The sequence below is a fragment of the Pinus tabuliformis genome, chromosome 1_2 (genome assembly GCF_031772625.1).
Source record: "Pinus tabuliformis cultivar Carrire ecotype Pingquan chromosome 1_2, CPIR1, whole genome shotgun sequence".
NCBI classification, from domain to species: domain Eukaryota; kingdom Viridiplantae; phylum Streptophyta; class Pinopsida; order Pinales; family Pinaceae; genus Pinus; species Pinus tabuliformis.
Window position 1 is genome coordinate 1,187,282,230 of NC_142298.1, and position 22,788 is coordinate 1,187,305,017.

The 22,788-nt window shown below is 36.1% G+C and overlaps 1 protein-coding gene and 1 pseudogene across 1 annotated transcript; one reads left to right on the forward strand and one right to left on the reverse strand.

Moving 5' to 3' along the window:
• The window catches only part of LOC149210472 (uncharacterized), a 73,643-nt pseudogene extending 66,192 nt beyond the window's left edge, over positions 1-7,451 (forward strand).
• Positions 7,452-9,513: 2,062 nt separating this feature from the next.
• LOC149210473 (uncharacterized) lies at positions 9,514-14,063 on the reverse strand. Its single transcript, XM_089396727.1, has 6 exons — positions 13,045-14,063; positions 12,690-12,962; positions 11,664-12,530; positions 10,893-11,513; positions 10,267-10,776; positions 9,514-10,154 (listed from the first exon to the last, which is right to left on the reverse strand). The coding sequence occupies exons 1-6, from the start codon at positions 13,975-13,977 to the stop codon at positions 9,543-9,545; spliced, it is 3,816 nt and encodes a 1,271-aa protein (XP_089252853.1). The 5' UTR covers positions 13,978-14,063; the 3' UTR covers positions 9,514-9,542.
• Between the last annotated feature and the right edge of the window lie 8,725 nt (positions 14,064-22,788).

Consider the following 22,788-nt stretch of genomic DNA (forward strand, 5'->3'; position numbering starts at 1 on the left):
GAGGCCAGGCCGGATTATACCTGATTGGGTCGTTTGTTAACTTTGTGAGATCTGGCAAGTTTAACGTTGCCAGAAATGGAAGCCTAGGAGGGCCTAGGGGATTCCACCCAGACTGGGCAGAACTCCCTGAGCTCTGAAAAGATTGTCTTGGAATTTGGGAGGCACCAGGCTGCCCGAAGTGACCAGTAGAACCAGCTAAACCAAAAGGCAAGCCTTGTGGTCCAGCAAAATTCGGAGTTTGACCAACTCCTGCCGTATAACCTCCATAACCTGCAAATTTTCCTCCTAAAGAATTATAAGGAGTTGATAACCCCTGATATGGATTCCAAGCCGAAGCAAGGGGAGGAATACTTTGAAACATGCTAACCATGGAGTACGGCCTATTCCCTTGTTGGCTGCTAAACGAATTCCCAGCTCCTGCGCTACTAACCCCAGGGTTATTCCAACCTTGGAAAGGATTGTTGCTTTGTCCTATTGAATTAAAAGGCATGGATCCTACCATTGGGTTGGAATGTGGTATATGACCACTTCCGAAAGGAAAACCTTGGAATGAAGCCAATCTGCCCATCATGGACGTAGCGGCACTAAACAGAACCGAAGGAATACCCTGTGATTGGGTGCCAAAAGGGAAGAGTCCAGTACCAAAAGCATTGGTTTGGGAATTTCCACTTGTGGACGGAATGGAGGTAGATCCCACTAATGATGTGCTAGCAAAAGATCCGAACAAGGAAGCGGAGGGGATGGAAATGGTTCCTCCCCCTTGCACCGATGTAGGGGTTTGCATAATCGTAGCACTCGTAGAAGCCATGCTTCCAGTAGTGGTCATGAATGGTAAGCGCGCAGCGTAACCTGGACTTGATGGTCTATGTGACGGAGTCCCAATGTATTGCAATACGTTTGGATGACTGGATGGTAGTGGAGAATTTGGAGCCACTAATGACTCTGAAAGTTCTTCTACCTCTACGTTATCCTCCGCTTGAAAGCGAACTCGAGAAAGGACTGGAGTGTCCCTCTCTTGCTCTGAAATGCCAGGCCTTGCTTGGCCGCTAATGTCCCCGAAAGGAGGATCAATCCCCGATGCGTCAACCGGCGTGGGACGAGCCCCACCGGTAGTATTGCCTCTGCGCCTTCTAGGAGAAGGCTCTAAACTTGGTGGCGAGAGACCACGAAGTCTTCGAGACCATCTTGGAGATCGGTCAACCACTTTGAATTTTTTGTTATGATCTAACTAAAGACTCAAAAAATTAAAAGCTAGGCCAACTAGGAGCACAAAGCACACATTATAAAGTCCCTAAAGATACAGCCAGTCAAACAACTTCCAAGTATTTCCGCTCCGGGTGATTAGGACTGGACACCAAAATACAAGAAAGTGAATCAAAGGGCCTTCCGAAGATAGTCTGGGATGATGAGGGCCCAGTCCTATCAGCGAAGGTATCAGAGGAAGTTACGCTGACCTCCTAACAACAGCCTGCGCCGGTGCAAGCCCCCAAGCTTCGCAAGGGTGCCCTCCAGTAGTACTGTTAAGAGTGATACAACGTCGACCTCAGGTGCCACGGGATTCCCCTCCGCAACCACCTGTGTAGATCCCTAGGAGAGGCAACTATGGGTACCAACTCGTCGCAGAAGCCAGGCAGAACAGTCGTGAGGTAAGTTCGGACAAGTAGGAGAGGGGGTATCTCTCTTCCCTGTCTTCATAGACCCTCGTGCTTAACTCCCAGATCCGGAGCTTTCCTGGTCTTCCTAACGCTATTGGATTTACTCTCGTTAATCAGACTCTTATGTTTGACGTTTTATGTGGCCTTGGAGAGTTAACTCTCCACTCGCCTAATCCAAGGCCCTAAAATCCTAAACTTGTTGGTGTAATTGACTAAAACAAAAAGTTCTAGTGGATTTTAATTTAGCGCTTGATTTTATTAGGCTGTTCTTTAAGTCACAAGGTAATGGAGATGAAACTTGTGGTGTTTTTACAGACGCAAAAGAAATTAATAAAACTTAGCTACATGCACATGCACTTTTTGTTTTCGATGAAGAGCAATTTCTATGAGGTTCAGAAGGTACTTCTAATATAAACAAATCTTACTTTTCTTTTCAGACTCCACACTCACAAAAACTAACAAAACTATATATGCCTAAAAAGAGATGCAAATCGATCCTAATGCAAGAACTATATGTGGATGCAAGATTTAAAGGCTACTCTAAAAACAAAGAAGGAAAGTTGCTGCTTTACCAAATTTTGTCTTGCCACTAAAATGCTTAGATAGAAGATGATGTGTTACCAATCATTTCGTCCAAACAATAAAAACAAGTTCTAAGATAAAAACAAAGCACTTTCACTTCGCAAAAAAGGAAATCAAATGAAAAGCAAGTTTAAGAAAGCGAAACTCAAAACTTTCAAAAGATTTTCTTTCAATCAAACCAAAAAGTCTTTTTCAAAGGAAAGCTCTCAAAAATACTGACACCAATGATTGACAAATAGGCAACCAAACACTTTTGTGAATTGAAACCTTTCAAATGATGAAAACTCAACAAAAATAAATGCATTTGAAATCGCTTTTGACAATCAAAAAGTAGCAATGAAAGTCCAAAAGATCAAAAGACAAGTTTCAATAAAATGGTTACAAACAACTTTCCCGAAACGAAGGAGCAAATGGTCACAAAAATGGTTTCGTTAAGCAAACAAAAAGGTCATTCAAACAAAAATGAACACAAAGCTTGAAATCCAATCTTCCTACTCTGCCAAAACAGAGCAGTCAAGATTCTTAACCAGAAATCTTGTGTGTCAAAAATCAATGACGCTTGCGATCAACGAAAACAAGACTAATACTCCTTATAACTAGAGAGAGTTCAGAACAAGATGCCCCCTGTTAAACAGAGGACTGTTACTGGAAAATGACTGCTTGAAACTGACCCAAACCACCAGACAAACATTCAGCAAAAAGAATATTTATAAATCTTGAAAATTATATAGTATACGCGCCTGCAGTGATGTGCAGAGTGCGTGTACACGCGACTGTAACTGAGGAAACCTGCGTATACGCGGGTTCACTTAGTACAACTTGCGTATATACGCTTCTGTAATCCAGCAAAACAGCGTATATGAAGACTTTCAAGAAAAATAAAAAACACAGACTGAAAAAACTGGAAAAGCTTAGAGTTCAAGAACAGATCAGACAGTCAGAGCCAACAAACAGAGGGGCTGAGCCTTGATTGGCTTGAAGACTACCCAAACTAGGAACAACAAGAGTGTTGTCCCCAGCGGAGTCGCCAATTCTGGTTGAAGGGAAAGTACCCCTAGGGTCCTTTGGGTTAAGACTCTACCAGACTGAAAATTGCTTATTCAAAGAAACACACACACAACCATTATCTTTACTTTAAGCAAATTCTAATGTTAAGGGTACGTACCTAAGTTCCTACGTTCGAGAATGCCTTTAGGGTCCAAACCCTTCTTGGAGTTCCCTTCTTCTTCCTTTCACCTGTAAAACAAACAAATCAAAGAACACAACAGTACATGGACCAATACTTATATATAAACCATCTTCATGCTATAAAGTTAGTTATGAAAATCTTTAAGTAACTACTTACATAAGAATTCAAGACAAGAATCTCATAAGCATAAAGAAATATTGTTTTGGGAACCAAGACGTGTTTCTTTTATATAAAGGCAAATAAAGTACATATAACAGAAAGATATCACCTGAAACACCTTCAGCAGGCTCCAAGCAAAGCTTCCTCCCGGATTCGTTCTAGCCTCAAGCCTCCAACAAGAGCTCCTTCCAAGTCTTACTCAATGATGACATAAAGGATGAATAATCACCAATACACATGGAAACAAGGGTTTCCTATGTAAAATGGGGGAAGTGCAGAAAGCACCAAGGACTTCAGACCTGGGCTAAGGGGAAAAATCTCAGCATAATAATCTTGCTCTATTTTCTCTCTCCCTTAGGCCTTCCCTTTGATGTCTTTTTATACCATCTCCAAAGTAGTTTTTTAGTTAGGAGTTGGTTGGGAACAGTTGGGCCACGGGCACTAACAGGTGATCAGCAGGTAAAACCCGTGATCTCCGCCCGAAAATAAGGAATTATATATATATATATATATATATATATATATATATATATATATATATATATATATATATATATATATATATATATATATATATATATATATATATTAAGTGTTTTAATACATACACGCGGGTTGGGTATACACAGACCCGCGTATACACGCGTTTAACTCAGGGCAATGTCGCGTACAGGGAATAAAACACTGTTTTTTAAATTTTTGGACCAGGTCTGGAAGGAGGGGTTGCCCTAGGCCATGAGTGCAGCATCACAAACCATAAGAGTGAGATTTGGAGCTATAACAACAGCTAGTGGAGCCACTGAATTGATCCTGAATTGACTTGTTTTTGAGCAGTTTCTGGTGGAGAACTTCTGTGAATCGCTGTGGTTTGTTAGCCTTGTTCCTCTAGGGGTAGGAACAACATGTTTAGGGACTTTGGATCCCTTAGATTATGTACATTTCATGCTCAATGTTGTAAGGCACAAAAATGTCTATAACACTTCCCCTTGCCATGGTGCAACTGCTTGTCATTCCACTGCAGTTGGAGCCAAGACTTCAAGCCCGTCTGGAGCCCAGCTCTGTGATTGTTATCATACCCGCATGCAACTCCCTCAGCTAGTAGTTTTTTGCCAAGGTTATACTTTCCCCTCTATCCCTTATACCGCCTAGGGTCCCTAGTTGTGCCCTTGCTACCATGCATATGCAAATGCCAAGGTTTTCTCAACGAATTACTGGCATAGCTAATGTCCCGACCCCCTGCCCGTGACTCTTCCTACCTCTTCCAGCACCACTCAACCCCCGAGACATGACATGCCCATTATCCCTATACCCCTGGTCTGAGCAACTAGGTAGGGGCCTGTATCTCTGCTCGATCCAACATTATCCATGCCATTGCCGAGACTCTGGCTTAAAAGAAATATAAACAAAACGTAATTTCGGGCCATGGCCCTCCCTTTCCTCCCCTTTTTTCTCCCTGATAGTGCTAAGCCCCATTGGGATGACCTCTTGCCTCTCCCTTTCCCCCAGCGAAACCCCCACCAGCGCATGTAATTGTTGTAGGAATCCAACCAGAGCATAGAAATGATACAGGAATGAGACCGAACTATATACCAAAGAGTCGTTGATAACCCACAGATAAGGTGCCTCTGCCTCTCTTCCGCTCTAAGCTGCCTTCTTTCTCCACTACAAATTTCTCCTACCCGGCACGTCGAATGCCATTCCCATCTCGGCCACCCTGCCTTATTCCTCCATGTGCCACCTTGCTAGCCCACTAACCATGCATTCATGGCTAAAGACACCGCACCCCCTGCCTTGAGCATGTGGGGCACGATGGTAATTATCATCTTGGTACTAACCATGTCACCTCGAAGCCTGTCGCCTCTGACACCCTCTCTCATCCTGATCGGGAGTGAAGTATTGAATTTTGAAAATCATACACAAACAGAATATTTAATAGAAATTCTAGATTGCAATATCCACGTAGCCTAGAAAATGTTGTGACCACACATGGGCAATATTTAATTGAAATTTTAGATTGCAATATACACAACGATTTTAAAAAACGAGGTAACAAGCCCACACACTTATATGTACATATGTATTAATTATTAATAAATGTATAACATATGTATAGCATAATTAAATATTTATAGGATTGAGAATACTATAAAATATGATAGGATTATAATTAAAAAATAGTATATGATTAGGATTAAATTAAATTATTCATATAAATAGATTTTAACATATGAAGTGTATTAATTTATTCATATAAATAAATTTCAACCTATGAAGTGTATTAATTGAAACATTTAATGTGGAATTTTGTTCATATTAATTAAAAACATATTTAAATATATAATTTTCATATCAATTAAAAAGATGATCAATTCCATATTTATTTTAAATTGCAGATTTATAAATATTAAATATTAAATATCAGTTAAATTAAATTATTCATATAAATAGATTTCAACATATGAAGTTTATTAATTGAAACATTTGATGTGGAATTTTGTTCAATGAAAGAAGGGATAACCGCAAGGCATGACTATTTTCAATATAAATAATTTGTTCAACGTGGTTATATTAATAAAAAAATCCTTTTTCACTGGTTGAATGTATTTGTATCTTGATAGGAACCAACTACACAGTTTTAATGTTTTTTTCAACTTATTTATAATAATATTTTTCTTCAATGGTTTAACGTAATTATAATTAGTATAGCTATATAAATTAGATTATATATATGGTAATTGCATATAGATATACATGGTAGGTATTAAAACACTTATTTTATGGTACATCTCGTTCAATATTTTCTATATAAAATTATTTGTTAAATATAAATTATAATAAGAATACTTCCTTTCGCGTGTTGAATGTAACTATAACTAATATACTCATATAATTTAAATACATGTTAAATATGGATAGACATCAATTCATAGTAGGTATAAAGACACTTATCTCATATTGCATCATTGCCAATATTTTATTTAAATTGAAAAGAAAAAAGGCATAAATACCTTTAAGATAAAAACTCAACCTTTTATTCTAATTAATAGCGAAAATATCTATATTCCATGTAGGTTAAATCACTACTATCTACCTAATAATTATTCATAATTCAACTAAAATTCAAGAAACATGTTCTAAAATAAACATATCTATCACTATAATTATGTCGTAATTCATTTCCCTATGGAAAAAACTCCCCTAGCTGTCACGGTGTACTCATCTATAGCGTAGGATATTATGTTAGATGATCAAAGAGTCCTTCGCCATTAGATTGGAAAAAATGATTGAAACAGTTATAACGAGCTTCCTCGGTTGGAGAAAATGATAAGCGACACATTTGAATCACACAACACCGAAATCTTGCAACAGAGAGGATCGATTTGAGGTCCTCGACCTCAAATTCATGTAGCTCGTCACAGACCTCATGGAATTGAAGTTACCGTCAATTTTCGTCGTGTACGGGCATGCTTCTGCAGGGGGATTCATTTTCGTGTTAGCCCATGACTACAGATTCATGAGAAGGACAGAGGGTTTCTCTATATGAGCGAGGTAGACCTGGGTTTCATCATTCCTCCCGACGACATGTCCATCATCAAGAGAAAGGTTGATTCTTGTTACTTGACAAAAATTGTGATGGGTGGATGCAAGTACTTTGATCCCATGGCCTTTAAAGCGAGTTTGGTGGACTATGTTCACGATAATTTTTCTGAAACCCTAGAGGCCGCCATTGATGCAATTGTTAAGATGGATCAGAAAAAGGGAATAAGGAGGTTTACCTGCAACTCAGGCTCTCTCTTTTCTTCGAACCTATGGAGAAACTCCGACTGGTTTCCAAAGAGGGTTCTCCACTACTTTCCCGCCCCTGATTTTTGTATCTTTAAACATTTTTTTAACTTTGTGAACCCCATGCATCAATTGTTTGAGTACTCAAGTATATGAATATTATGCATAATATTTGCATACACAGAAGCTAGTGCATTCTACATAGTTCTTTTGGCAGTTGACAGACTTCCCAAATGTGAAAAGTGGCTTACTGATAATGATGATAGGAAAGAAGAAAAGGCTACATGGTGGCTGAATCGTTTGATGGGGCGTGCAAAGAAGTCGTCATCAATTGATTGGCCATATCCATTTGTGGAGGGAAAATTATTTGTTCTTACATTAAGTGCAGGTTTGGAAGGTTATCATGTGAATGTGGACGGGAGGCATGTGACCTCTTTTCCTTATCGAACAATGAATTGAAGAACCCTTTAGAGTACAATATTTTCTTTTATATCATCTCCACATTCTTGTCCATGTTAAGCAAGTGTTGCACAATCATTTTTTTCAAGTTCAAGAAATTTTATGGCATTAGTATAAATGAATGTATGCACTAAATTTATATGTGGTTGGACCAAGGATTTGTGCTTGAATATGTCATTAGCTTTTCTATAATGTTGACATTGATGTGCATATAGTTGTTTCTACTTCCTTGCCTATCTCACATCCAAGCTTTTCACCTCAAAGACTTCTCGACATGTCAAGGATTATGATGCCAATATCATCATGGTCAAATAACAATTAGAATGGGGAATTTCATAAGTGGCGAGAAAGATTCAAGATTTAGATGACATCATCACATGGTAAGAGAAATACAATTTATTCCAACCAATGTACACTCATTTCTACAAAGTGAAATATCCAACATTTATTAAACCAAATTTATGAAATGCATTTGAAGACATTGAGTCACTATGGAAAGAGAATGACGAACCTAGTTGAGGCTATGGAAGTGATTGAGTTAGATAAAATACAATGGTCCAAAGAGACGAAATAATACCATTCTTCTATATTTTGGACATTTTACACAAGTGAAATAAGGATAAGAAACAACAAGTAACTAAATTAACAACATCATATAACAAATGATGAGGCAGTTTATTAATGTTCCCCTTACTACTAAAGTCTTTCTATTAAGCTTTCCTCATAAAATTAGGCCAATTTCTAATGAACAAAATCTATTATCCATTGCATTGTGAATTAAGGTGATATGAGATTACTTTGTTATGAAATGTTTGATTTAAATCATTTACTTATAACGGTTCCAGAATGTTAATGAAGAGCATTTTCATAAATCCTTTAGAGCGAAGTGTTGTGCATTACCTTCCTGGTTGGAATCTCCAAACATAACATATGATAAAAAGGAAACACCAGTAAAGAAACAAAATTCCATAAAATTTTGACTTCTTTCTTCTATGCTATTGTTTCTTATGCCATTGTCTTAGGGTGTTTCCTTTGCAACATGTGCAAATACTAGTTATAAAAAGAATGAATATGAGTTAAACATATATACATTTAAAAAAACGTGTAACAAGATTCTTAACCTTGGAGATTCACCCTTATTTTTTTTATGGAGGTTCTTAATTTGTAAATAATTTTTGCTACAATACCATAGTTTATCAATGCCACATGCCCAAACAACCATAACTCATTTCACAATCAAAATATCTTATTTATATTTTATTTCACTTTAATTTTATAATATTTTTTAATTAAATTGGAAATAAAAAATGACATAACTAACTTTGAGTACCATAGTTTATCAATGCCACATGCCCAAACAACCATAACTCATTTCACAATCAAAATATCTTATTTATATTTTATTTCACTTTAATTTTATAATATTTTTTAATTAAATTGGAAATAAAAAATGACATAACTAACTTTGAGATAAATTTCAAGTCTTTATTAGTGACAACTATAAATATTCCATATAGATTAAATCCCTACCATCCACCTATTAATTATTGATAGTTAAATTAAAATAAAATCCTATTCCAAAGTAAACATATTTACAAACTATTTTTATAAGGAAAAACACATTCAATTCATTTATATAATATTTTCAATACATAAATGATGTAACCTCAAAATTAGAAAAGAAGAAGATATAGTAAGGAAATAAAACTTAGGTCTTAGTCATCATCATCGTCATCATAGTCAGAGTCAGCATAACGCTCATATCTTGGCCATAGCATTTCTTCTAATTCAAGCAGCGTCTTCTTCCAACCTGTTGGAGCACCTTTGAGCAATTGTTGCATCAATTCTTTTACTCTGTCATCTGAATATTTTTCAGATAACAATTTTACAATTTCTTTCCCCTTTGTTGTTATCAAATTTCCATCTTCATCCATTATAAACATCCATGAAGAAGGATTATAAAGACTATCAACAGGAATCCTCAGCATTTCCAGTAACTGAATTGGATCTTTGGCTTTAATTCCCTCTTTCAAAGAGCGAATACGCGCCCAAAATCTCATAGCTTCATACTCAGATAAACTTAACGAAAAGATTCCTCCCATCTCTTCTGATGACATTTTGGAAGGTGCTAAAGGAAACGATTCACCGATTTTAAGAGTGAAATACCCGGATTTTCTTACTCCTTCTGCTCCCTGAAATTCTGGAATATAAATAATGTAAATGATATCACTCAATTCTGTCAACACATCCTTCATGGAATTTGTAAACTCCTTTTCGTGACAGCAGCATAAGCATATCATTTTTTGCTGACCCGTTGCCTCCCTCAACTTTTCATCATCAACGACAAGGAGAGGAGAAAAAACAATTAGAAATGAAAATCGTTTTCTTTTTCCTTTTCAAAATATACAAAAAGCAAACAAATAACAGGTAGTTACTGACCTGCTCTGCCACACGTTCCAAATGCTGGAAAAGAAACATTGCATGAGACATAGCCTTCATTTGTGTCTCTTCTTTTTGTATTAATTCCGCCTCTTTTTCCGCCGTAAAAGGATAAGCTGCTGCCCCCCATGTGTTCACCATACGCAGTACACCAGGATTCCTATACGGTGCGATTGTCCCGTCGCTTTCTATTATCCTCATTGTATTCGGGTACCATCTGTCCCATCCTTCAAGCCATCGTGGACACCCTTCAACGAGAAAATACTTGGTTGCATTTGTCAGCTGCCACGGATTTTCGAGGACCAACCATGGAACCTCACTTGAAAACTTCACAGATACATCCAATTTTGAATCGTGCTGCATTATTGGAACTGTTATAATTTCAAAACCAAATTTCTCTTTCTCCATAACATACATCTCCACTAAAGCCTGAAGAGGAATAGCATAACAGATGTTGGCAGGCCTGATATCTAACAAAATCGTTTTCCCTTTCAATTCGTCGACTCCGACCTACAATTTTCATATAAACACAAACAAAATAATCAATACTCAATAAAGGCAATTTGAAAATTTTATTGTAAAATATTTGAAGAAAGAGTTATCCACAAAATATAGAACTTTAATACCTTCGTGGATTCACCATCCTTGTTCTGAAGAAAGGAAAGAGAAATTTCCTCTTCTCCCCATGGGAAGAGCTCTGTTAACAAAGTTATAGGACTCCCTCCAGGTCTTTCTGCCAGTTGCTTCAGTTTAACGTATCTTCCGCACTTCGTCACCACAAAGTCCTCCACGCCATCCTTTCCGGAAAATTTCCAACTAGAAAGGTATTTTTTACCTTTTTTGCCACTCACAATCTCAGCGGTCATTTGGAAACTGCCGTTAACGCGCCCATCAAAGTCCGTCTCGAAAGGAAAAACTAATGAGAGCAGTTTTTGAAACAATGCTTTAGCGTCCCTGTTAGCCGGAGCATGCCCCACTATTCTATCCGCCACTTTCTTAGGCAACTGATCCCAATGGTTGCCAAAATAAACCATTTCGAAATGTGTTTGAATATCATCTACACTCTCCTCAAGTAAAGGCAAAGGAAAAGAACGAGGACGGAATTCCTGTCGGCCATCAAACATAACAAGCAGCAGCGTGTGCAGAGGAAGACCAGATATATTCAGTGGCTCTCTTTCTCCATTAGTGAGCATCCTGTCGAATTTTAATTGTAACTGCTTTAAAAGATTCTCCTCATTTGATAAACCCTGAAGAGAGAGCTAAAGTGAGTGGAAAGGAAAAATAATGTATGCTTTGAAATTTTTTCCCCTGTGATATGTTTTAGGATCTAAACTTTAAAAGAGTTAATTATAATGTGGGAACAGAAAACATGTTTGAAAATGTGGATCTATAATCACCTGCTCTGTATACACAGCACACGACCATGATTGATTGCATTGTTGTGCTTGAATTTTCTCCCATCTTTCCTCCAACAACTTGCTTCCTGCGATGCTCAAAATTTGTAGCTTTCCCATCTCTAGCATGCTATGTATCCGTTTCCCTTCCAACTTATGGCAATTTCTTACATCTAGAATTTCCAATGAGGTGAGGCATTGGAAATCCAAAGGGAGATTTTCAATGTTTGTACACCATGATAAGTCCAGTAATCTCAACAATGAAAGTCCCTCAAGATTGTTAGGAAGATCTTGTAGACTGTTGCAGCCGCGCAATCTGAGTTCTTGCAATGATGTGAGATTTCCAAGACTTCTAGGAAGCGCTTTAAGACTTATACACCTGGACAAATCGAGTTTTTGCAATGATGTAAGATTTTCAAGCTCGCTAGGAAGCGCTTCTAGACTTTGACAGCCGTACAAATCGAGTTCTTGCAGAGAAGTCAATGATCCCAAACCTTTGGCCAGCTGCGTCAAACCAGAACAGCGACCCATTGTCAACACTCTCAAAGATTTAACCGTTGAAATTGATACTTCCTCCAGATATTGGCAATTTGAAATTGAGAATTCCTCTAGATATTGGCAATTTGAAATTGATACTTCCTCCAGATATTGGCAATTTGAAATTGATAATTCCTCTAGATATTGGCAACCTGAAATTGATACTTTCTCCAAACCATTTCCCATATCTCCTAGCTCTTGAGGTAAGCTTTTGAACTGTGCATTACTCAGTCGTAATACTCGCAAATTTCTGAGTCGCTGAATACAATTGGAAGAAACCTGGAAGGCAGGGGAATTTAATTTGATATCGACGTGTCTAAGATTGGAGGGCATCTGCACATTATGCACTTAATTAGTGATATACGAAAATCACACTCCAAGTTCTAACCATAAAAACTAATAAAAGTGCGCATGATACAGGTGTTTTAGATATTCCAGGAAAAATACGGAGAGAAATAAGTGGGATCAACCAGATATTTTAGGTGAACTTACTTGACTTAGATTCTGTAAATCTGCCGGGTTATAACATAAATGTCTAAGCTTCTCGAACCCCTTTAGCTTTGAGACATAAAAAGGAAGGTGGGAAGTTATGGCACTGAAAAAAACCAGCTCTTTAAATTTCTTTTCACATTTTCCCTCCACATCTGTTAAGGGTCCGAGTTTAAGAACTCTTAAAGATCCAGACATCAAATCTAGCTTTGACGCGGGTATACGCAGTGGATCTTTGTTGTCACTTGCCCATATGCCCTTGATCTTTTGAAGGTCCTGTATATTTATTAAATATTAGAGTCGGTCATTTTGAAACAAAGCTGTATATGATAAATATTTTAGTTGAAAGATTGCGTACCTCAACATCTAAGAACTTTTCAATTTCAGTTGCAGTGGTCAATCTGAATCTGTTTCCTTCTGTCCTCTGGAGACCAACTTGCAAAATGACATCTGGTACCCTTGCAGTCATGCTTTTCACATCAAGGGTCACAAGCGCTCTCTGTTCTAGCCTTTTCAGTTTTGTGTCTCCCACAATATCTGAAAGTTCTTTCCAGTCCCAGCCTCGAAAAAATGAACAAACATCCAGAAATGGATCTTTCAATTCATCTTCAAGTTTGTCGTAAGCAAAGACGTATTGCTCTATACTCACCCCAATATCACCTTTCCATTCTTTAGCCTCTCTCATCAATGTTTCATAATTTTGCACTGCGCTTCCTTCTCCGCCATTTATGAATCCTGCTAACACCTTCAAAAGAGCCGGGACTCCTCCACATATCTTGACTATCCCGTCAATTTGGCTAGCATTTAGTTGAATTTCATTGCCATTCAGCTCCTTTTTTAAAAACGTCTCCGCCTCGGCTTTGGGCAGGCTTTGAATCTGGTAGATTTTTTTTTCAACCCCTTTGCTCATTGTCATCCAGCTCGCTGCATCTTTATCACGTGTAGTTATGAGCAACCTCAATTTTTTTGCATTTGCCATATTCTCAGGGAGAAGCTGTGTTAGTGCATCTGGGCCTTGTTCACGCTTATCCGGAAGCAAGACATTGTCGATATAAATAAAAGCTTCCTCTTTCTCTAACATGAGAGCAATTTGTTTTTGTCCTTCTTCATAACTTCGGATCTCCTCTGGCTCTTCTCCCTTCAATTTTCTCAAGATACTTTTTTGCAACTCTATAACATTTGGAGTTGATTTTATACCTTGAAACAACCTAACAAAGCAAAATTTACATTCTTCTGTTTTTTTCTCAAACAGCCGTGAAAATACAGCATCGGCAAGGGTAGTCTTTCCCATGCCACCAATGCCATGCAAGATAACTGCTACCGCGTTTTTGTCGCTTTGCCACTCTAGCAGCTCAATGACTTCCTGTAAAAGTTCTTTGATTCGAACCGGCTTTTCGATTCCTAGTGGTGCAACAAAATATTTTAATCAGAAAGATCAATACAAATATTTATTAGTGTGATATATAAATTAATGGCTATAAGCAAAAAAAACATTTTTACATAATTCATACCTCACACATTACCAAAGATATAAAAAAATCCTAAAATTTAATTAAATTATCACTTTATTTAAATTATTAAAATTCATCTGAACTATAGATTTAGTGAGATTTAATAAACGGTTAGTGAATCAAATTTCTTGAGGTGCAACACCTCAAGAGAATTGATCCTTTTAAAAACACACACATATAACTATAAATTTAGTGAGATTTAATAAATTGTTAGTGAATCAAATTTCTTGAGAAAAAAAATCAATACAAATATTTGCTAGTGCAGCCATATAAACTAGATCTCTCACTAACATCAGATCCTTTTAAACACACACATACACACACATATATAACTACAGATTTAGTGAGATTTAATAATCTGTGAATGAATCAAATCTCTTGAGAAAGAAAGATCAATACAAATATTTACTAGTGCAGCCATATAAACTAGATCTCTCACTAACATCAATAGGTATTATGATAAGTATCAAAACACTTATTTTATCATACATATCACATCGCTGGAATTTTTAAAAAATTGTAAGAATTAATTAAAATATAACTTGATTTGAAATATTAAGATCCATCTTAACCACAGATTTAATAAGAGCTCAATGTATCAAATCCCTTGAGATGTAGACCTCTTTTAAAATGCAAAACCTAAAAAAAAAAATTACAACTCAAGAAATTGGATCTCTCTCTCTCTCTCTCTCTCTCTCTCTCTCTATATATATATATATATATATATATATATATATTATTTAAATTGCATTTTGAATGCATAAATCAATTCAACCCCTTGAAGATTCCCCTAGTATAGACTACACAGTTGAACCTTATGAACAATTTTTTTCCTAGATTTTAGAAAAGTGTGACTAAGAAATATACACCCAAAAAAAACCCAAACATAAAATACTTTGAATATTTTAAATTAACCATACAATTTACTTTTTTTTCAATTGTTTTAATAATACCTACATAGATTTTTGGTTTAAGCATATATAAAATATACATAGTTGACAATAAATTTTTTTACTTAATATGAGCATTGAAATATTTTATTTATAAATCATATTGGATTTTTAAAATTATTCATATTTTTTAAATGGTACATATTACTTTTATATTAATAACTAAATGAATTACATAACTTTTTCTTATTACTCTTATTAGAAAGTATTGAGTTTGAACTTTCAATTTATACATTTGAATATTTTATTATGGTCTTCAACTCTATTTAAAGTTGATATAAAATTATATCATTTAACTTGGACATCTCAATATTTTTACCACATAGTAATTGTGAAAGTGAAATATTTTTACCAATAGATGGGATTATTGTTCTTTTACAAGCGTAGATACATCTTAACTCCAAATCTAACAAAAGTTGAGAGAGATAAAATCTCTCAAGATGCAAACCTCCTTTTAAGTGTAGATCTTGAGGAAAGGTTTGCACTTGAAGGGATTTTATTCCTCTAGGATCTTAGTAGATCTGTAGCTAAGATGGATCTATGTTAGTTTTGAGCAACATACTATAAAATGCTTTAACAAACTATATAAAAAAGCATTACTTGTTTTATATAATATATACATAGTTCACGCTGAAATATTTTATTTATGTTTCACATCTCCCACATTAAAATGTTAATACATTCCCCCTCATATTCGAAAATAGAAAACATATATCCATTATATGATAACGCCTGATTGATTTTCTATTTAAATAAAATAAAACCGAGGTCATGGGACACATATTCCGAGCTAAATGGTGGGAAAACATTAGAGTGGACATCACTTGTGGTTTGTTGATGGCTATGAAAATTGGCAAAGGCAAAGAGGCAAAATTAGCATTTAATTATGAGAAATGATGAAAATAGGAGAAAAGGGACATGAAGAGCCACAAATTTGCATGCAAAGAAATTTTTAGGAAAAATGAAGGAAAGTGAAAGAAAATGAGACCTCAATCATTAAAAGGCATCAGAGAAACAATTCATAGCTTTTGCCAGTTCAATTTTGGTTCTCCCCCTACACACTACTACAATCTCATACGCTCTTGCACACTTAGAGAATTCTTGGAGTATTCTAGCATTCACTTGGACTGGTTGAAACCAAGCAAAGGACAAGCAAGGAATTGGTGGGTAGTGGAAGGGAAGTTTGGATCAACAACTACAACGGGAATACCTTGTAGGTAATATGTTGCATGTGTTATTTCCTTGGTGGTTCTTGGATGCATGGTACATGCATGTGGTTCCTTGATTATTTCTTATCATTTGCATTGAGACTTTGCTTGATTGATAGTGGCTTCAATCTTGCCTTTTCATTTCCAAGATAGTTGTGGTGTAGTGGGTTACCCATTGGATTTTATGATTGATTCTCAAGTTCCCTATGGTTGTCGGTTGGGTTAGAATCTCTATAGCACTAGAATGGTGTGGGTCCTTAAAGGCTATGAGTTGAGATGGTAGTTCTCTGGAGCTCTGTAACAGCGTGGGTCTCTGGAGGCTGTGGGTTGAGATAGAATCCCTGGAGCCCTAGACAACTTAGATAGAGTGTTATGAATCTAGATCACAAAATAGAAGAAAAGATAGATCAATGACTTCAAAATTATCCACTTTGAGGGAGAAACCGCCTCTACATTACATAAATGAACAATTCTTGGATGATACAAATGACAAGATCTCCTTGGTATATATAGGAGTCTAAGGGGTCATAATATAATGACAACCTACATAACAATAATAATGTAAGGGCACAACAATAACAATAATGGGCTTCTATGGGGCACAAAAATAACAATAAAGGGGCTTCACCAACAATAATGATAAGGGGGGTACATTAAAAATAATAATAAGAGGGCTACACTAGTATTATAGGGACTGAACATGCCCCCCTCCCTCAAAAAAAGTGTTGTCCTCAATGCTTGAGTAGTTCTTGTTGCTTATGTATAAAATTTTCGTCCTCCCATGTGGAACCTTCAGCGAGTAAGTTCTTCCACTTAATCAGATACTATGAAAATGATCGATTCCATAGTTGTTTGGTTCTTATTTTCATGACTACTTTAGGCTCCAATATGATTTTTCCTTCTTCGTCAAGTACTAGCAATATTGTTTGAATTGGAATATTGTCAGTGAGAACCTTCTTTAAGCATGAAACATGGAAAACTAGATGTACTCAGGAAGATGCAAGTAGCTCCAATTTGTATGCCATAGTACCAATATTTTGCAACACCGTGTTAGGACCATAATACTTGGGTGATAATTTATTATCCTTCTTAGCTTGCTTGAGGGGCATTTGTTTATATGGATGTAGTCGTAAAAATACTCAGTAGCCTGCACCAAAACTTATTTTATTGTGATGTTGATTTTTTTGTTGTTTCATTCGATTATGCGCTAGAATGAGGTTATCCTTTAAGATTTTGAAAGCTTGTTGTTGATTCTTGATGTGATCTTCCACTGTTTTTTCTTAAAGGTGATGTAATGGATGGTGGAAGATATCCATAAAGTGCGATAAATGGGGTCATTTTTGCTGCAATATGGAAGGAAGTATTATACCACCATTCAACCAAAGGTAACCACTTGACCTATTATTTTTATTTATCAGATACAAAGAAACAAATGTATCCTTCCAAACATTTATTCACTATCTCAATTTTCTCGCCAGATTGAGGATGATAAGATGAGCTATGAGCTAATTGAGTACAAAGACAAGAAAATAAATTCATCCTAAAATTTCTAGTCAAAATGGGATCTTTGTCAGTTACAATAATATTTGGGTTTCCATGTAGCTTTTGAATTGTTTTCATAAATGAAGTATAAACTTTATTGTCTTTAAAAGGATGAGATAATGCAAAAGAGTGTGCATACTTGGTAAGTCTATCAACTACCACCATGATGACACTTTTTTCTTCAGACTTGGGTAAACATTTGATAAAATCCATTGAGACCTCCTCCTAATGTTGACTTGGAATGGATAAAGGTTGTAACAAACCTGAGGTCTTATTTGTCTCAAATTTTTTTGGCAATCCAAACATTCTACCACAAAGTTTTGAATATCAGATTTAGGGCCATCCCACAAAATTCCTTCTTGACCCTGTGGTAAGTTTTTAAAAATCCTAAGTGTCCTCCTAAGGGGGAGGTGTGTAATTCCAAAAGAATCTTTTGTTTAAGTTGGGAATTCTTACATAGATATAAGCAATCTGTGTACCATAACGAATCATTTTTTCGGATAATTGTACCATATGTACTGGTATCTTGCTGCACATTTTGAATGAGTTTCCACTCCTCTTAGTCATTCTTCCATTCATCCCATGCTTCAGTTATCCAATCAAGTTGGATAATAAAAATGACACACAACAATGCTTCCACATCCTCATCCTTTCTTGAGAGTGTATCTGCAACAATATTTTTCTTCCCTTTTTTGTACATGATTTCAAAGTCATAACCCAACATCTTTGTGACCACTTTTTGCTGCTCTTTTGAAGATAATATTTGTTCCAAAAGGTATTTAATACTATCATGATATATTTTTACCTTGAAATGTCTTCCCATTAGGTAAGGCCTTCATTTCTTTAGTGCATGTAGTATTGCCATCATTTCCTTGTAATAAATAGGTCCATGTAAATAATTTCCCTTGATTGGACAACTTTCAAAAGAAATGGGTCTTCCTTGTATTAAAATATCACCAATTCCATTTCCTGATGCATCACATTCTACAATAAAGGTTTTTTTCAAGTCTGGTGTAACTAAGACTAGTGCTTTACACATTTCCTCTTTAAGATGCTCAAAGGCCTTAGTTGCTTCTGGAGTCCAAGAAAATGCATCTTTCTTAAGTAATGTTGATAGAGACATTGCTATTCTCTCATAATTTTTAACAAACTTGTGATAATACCTTATCAACCCGAGAAATCCTTGAAGATGCTTTAGGGTTGTGGTGATTTTCCATTCCTTAACAGTTTGAATTTTGGTAGGGTCTACCTTAACACCATTATGAGATACAATATGACCCAAACATTGAGCCTCCTATACTCGAAAGAAACATTTGAAGGTTTTGGCATATAATTGTTTCTCCTCCAATAGTTTGAGCACCATGTCAACATGTTGAACATGATGTTTCCAAGACTTATTGTAGATAAGTATATCATGAAAAATACTACCCAAATTTTCTAAGGAGGTGTTTGAAAATGGAATTTATCAAACCTTGAAATGTGGAAGGTGCATTAGTAAGGCTAAAATGCATGACCAAAAATTCATAATGGCCTTCATGAGTTCTGGATGTTGTTTTCATAATTTCTTTTGTCTTTATTCTATTTTGAGGATATCCTAAATGAAGATTCAACTTGGTGAAGTAAATTACTCCATGGAATTCATCCAACAACTGATCAATCACAAAATTTGGGAAATTTAACTTTAATAGTGAGGTTTTGGAGCTCCCTATAATCCAAATGCATAAGCCATGATCTATCCTTATTATGCAACAATACTAATGGAGCAGAGAAAGAACTTTGGCTAGGTTGAATTATATCGACCTATAGCATTTCTGCAACCATATGTTCAATTTTTGTTAGGTCCCTATAATACTAGTGTATTCCCCTTATTGTTATTGTTAGTGTAGCCCCCTATTGTTATTATTGTGCCCATGTATCCTCGATGTTTTTATTGTTGTACCCTATAGAATCCCACTATTCTTATTCTTATTCCCTTACATTATTCTTGTTATGTAAGCTCTGATTATATTGTGACCCCTTACTCCTATATAAACCAAGGAGGTCTTATCATTTGTATCATCCAAGAAGTTTTCATTTATGTAATGTAAAAGAGGCTTCCCCCTCAAAGAGGATAATGTTTAAATTATTGATCTATATTTTCTTCTATTTGTGAGCTGGTTACATATCTCAAAGCTTTGGATTCTAGGATTTCACTTTTTCAAACAAGTCATCATGGAATTTTCACCATAAATTTCCTTCTATGAGGCTTCAAAAGCTAAAATTACAGCCATGTAGATTGGAGATATTGAATAATTTCCTATACTAATTTCAGATATTGGTTTGCTATGTTTTTGGAGATATGATCTAAGGAAGTTAGGGTTTTTGCAGGCTCAATAATACCATCTCAAACAGGTGACCTAGGGAAAATTGTCATAACTTTCACTCTGAGCATTAGATTTGAATTTCATAAAATGTGACTGAGAGTGCATGGATTGTAGGGTTTCTGGTATAATTTTCAAGGTTGAAGCTTGAAACAATGACATGTGGCACTTTGTATAGGTTAGATCTACAAAACTAGTCTATATTCAAGCCATCATGGGATATTAGGCATAAATATTGCTTGAAGAATTTAATTTTGGTATGGCTTGTGGTGTTGGAAAGAAGAATTGGAGGGTTACCATAGGACATAATTATGGACCTTGGAGATATAAAATTACAAGGTTATAACCATTTCAAGGTCGAGCTCCTAAAATTAAGAAAAAGGTGTGTATTTTTTAAAAATTTGCATAACTTTTGTTTGAAAAATCAGTTTGAAGTGATTCCAAGGGGACATTGAAGCATAGATATCGGTATTGAGTTCTAAAATGCCTCCAAAACAAAATAAATATACACCCATTAAGCCCTCATAAATATCTACTATGATGCAAGAAGAGGAAGAAATGCAGCATGATATATCAAAATTAGGAGACCAAATGCAACAAATTTAGCTCTCACAAAAAGTAACAAAAAATGAATTGGAAGGCATGATGGATTTTAAGATAATGGTATAAAAGGGGACATGGGAGTTTTGAATGCTGGTTTAAAAGAAGACATGGAAGCAATGATGAAAGTCAACATAGAAGGGTTGAAGGAAGGTTTGACAAATTTGTTAGAAGAAAGGCTTCCTAGTGGTGACAAGGTAATTCATCAAAATATTGATGAAGACAAAATGAATATGAATTATGGTTATAGAGACTCCAATGTTGGGTTTAAGAACCACCACATTACAAATATCTATATAAGGAAGTTTGATGGCAAGGATCTAGTAACATGGATACTACATATGGAGCAATATTTTGATCTCCATGATGTGGAACATACACAAAAGGTATGCATTGTATCTTTATATTTAGAACCCGGTCAATTTGTATGGTATTGATGGCTTCTTTCTCGTAAACTAGTTGTCACTCGGTCAATTTTTACGGAGGAAATGATAGCACAATATGAAGATACAAAGAGCAACAGCTTCTTTAGCAAATTGATAAATATCAAACAAAAGGGTTCAATGGTGGAGCACATTGAGGACTTCCAAAAATTGAATATTAGGGTAATTTATATTCCAAAGGAGCATAGGATTGATGTCTTCATAGGGACTTTAAACGATAACATACAATATGGGGTTTGTCTTTGGGGACCTGATTCATTGGAGAAGGATTTCAGGGTGGAAAAAAAGTTGAAAGCAAAATTATGGCAACAAGGAAGTCTACCACTCACAACTATAAAAATGGAAGTGTTGTTACTTCTAGCCTTCTACAACCTACAAGGTTGAAACAACACAAATTGGAGGAAAAAGGAGAAAAATGGCTTTGTTACCGTTGTGATAGAAAATACACTAAAGGTTGTAAGTGTGCTGAGAAGAAATTATTCTACATAGATTGTGAAGAGGAGGAAGAAAAGGAACAAGAAACATAAAAAGAGGAGGATATACACAAGGAACCAACCCCTTGACATATTTTGTAAAAATGAGTGTCGAAATTGGATTCCCAAAAGATTTTGTGATATATATGAATAGTGGTAGGGTCCTGAATGGTCCATTTCCAACCCATAGTTGGGAAACTAGTGGTGAAACAGACTACATCCATGATGTAGGCACTCATAAAAAATGGTGGGACTGTCATAGAGGTAACATATCTATTTTGTCTTTATTCCCGGATTTTTAAGGCGAGGTTATTAGAAAAGATAGTGCCGCAATCCATTACAAAAGAATTCACAGCTCCATCTATTAAGGGAACCCATTCAACATAAAATTTGGTAGTGTCAACATACCCAAACAATCTACACATCATGGCAGCAATATAAGAATAGGGAGCAGTGAGAGGTGCTATAGGACACATACCTGATTTCTCTTTTTTGTGCTTGTTTGAATTAGACCTTGTAGGTTTTAATCCCATACAGAAATTACCTGTATACAAATTCTAAAACACAAAAAATAAACAATGCGAGAGCATAACACATAAAACACATATACACAGATTTTTCCGTGGATCCCAAAACCAGGACTACCAGCTTGATTTTTCATTATATTCCTTTCAATGTTACAATACATATTTATACATGCCGAAGCATACAATACCATGGAACGAAAAACCATCGCGTCCAAAACCATGGACCGAAAAACCATAGCGTCCAAAACCATGTGCGAAAATCATGCACAAAACCATAGGTGGGTCTGCCCAACCTAACATAGGGTCCAAAACCAACATAGAGTGGGGTTACGGGTACCCCTCAAACCCCCTGTGACCTCCCCCCCTCTAACCCCTGATTAACTACGTGGGCTAGTTGTGGAAAGAATATAACACAACCCAACATTCTCCCACTTGTTGTTTTCTTTCCATAGGGGGCCACAAGAGAGCTTAGTCATTTATCCAACCCT

Bases quoted from the DNA above. Each gene is read 5' to 3' on its own strand.
- LOC149210473 (XM_089396727.1), bottom strand. From the start codon at position 13,977: ATGGGAAAGACTACCCTTGCCGATGCTGTATTTTCACGGCTGTTTGAG. The intron at 11,514-11,663 runs GTGATTATAGAT...CTCTCTCTTCAG, and splicing joins GTGCTGTGTATACAGAGCAG to GGTTTATCAAATGAGGAGAA. The intron at 10,777-10,892 runs GTATTAAAGTTC...TGAAAATTGTAG, and splicing joins AGGATGGTGAATCCACGAAG to GTCGGAGTCGACGAATTGAA.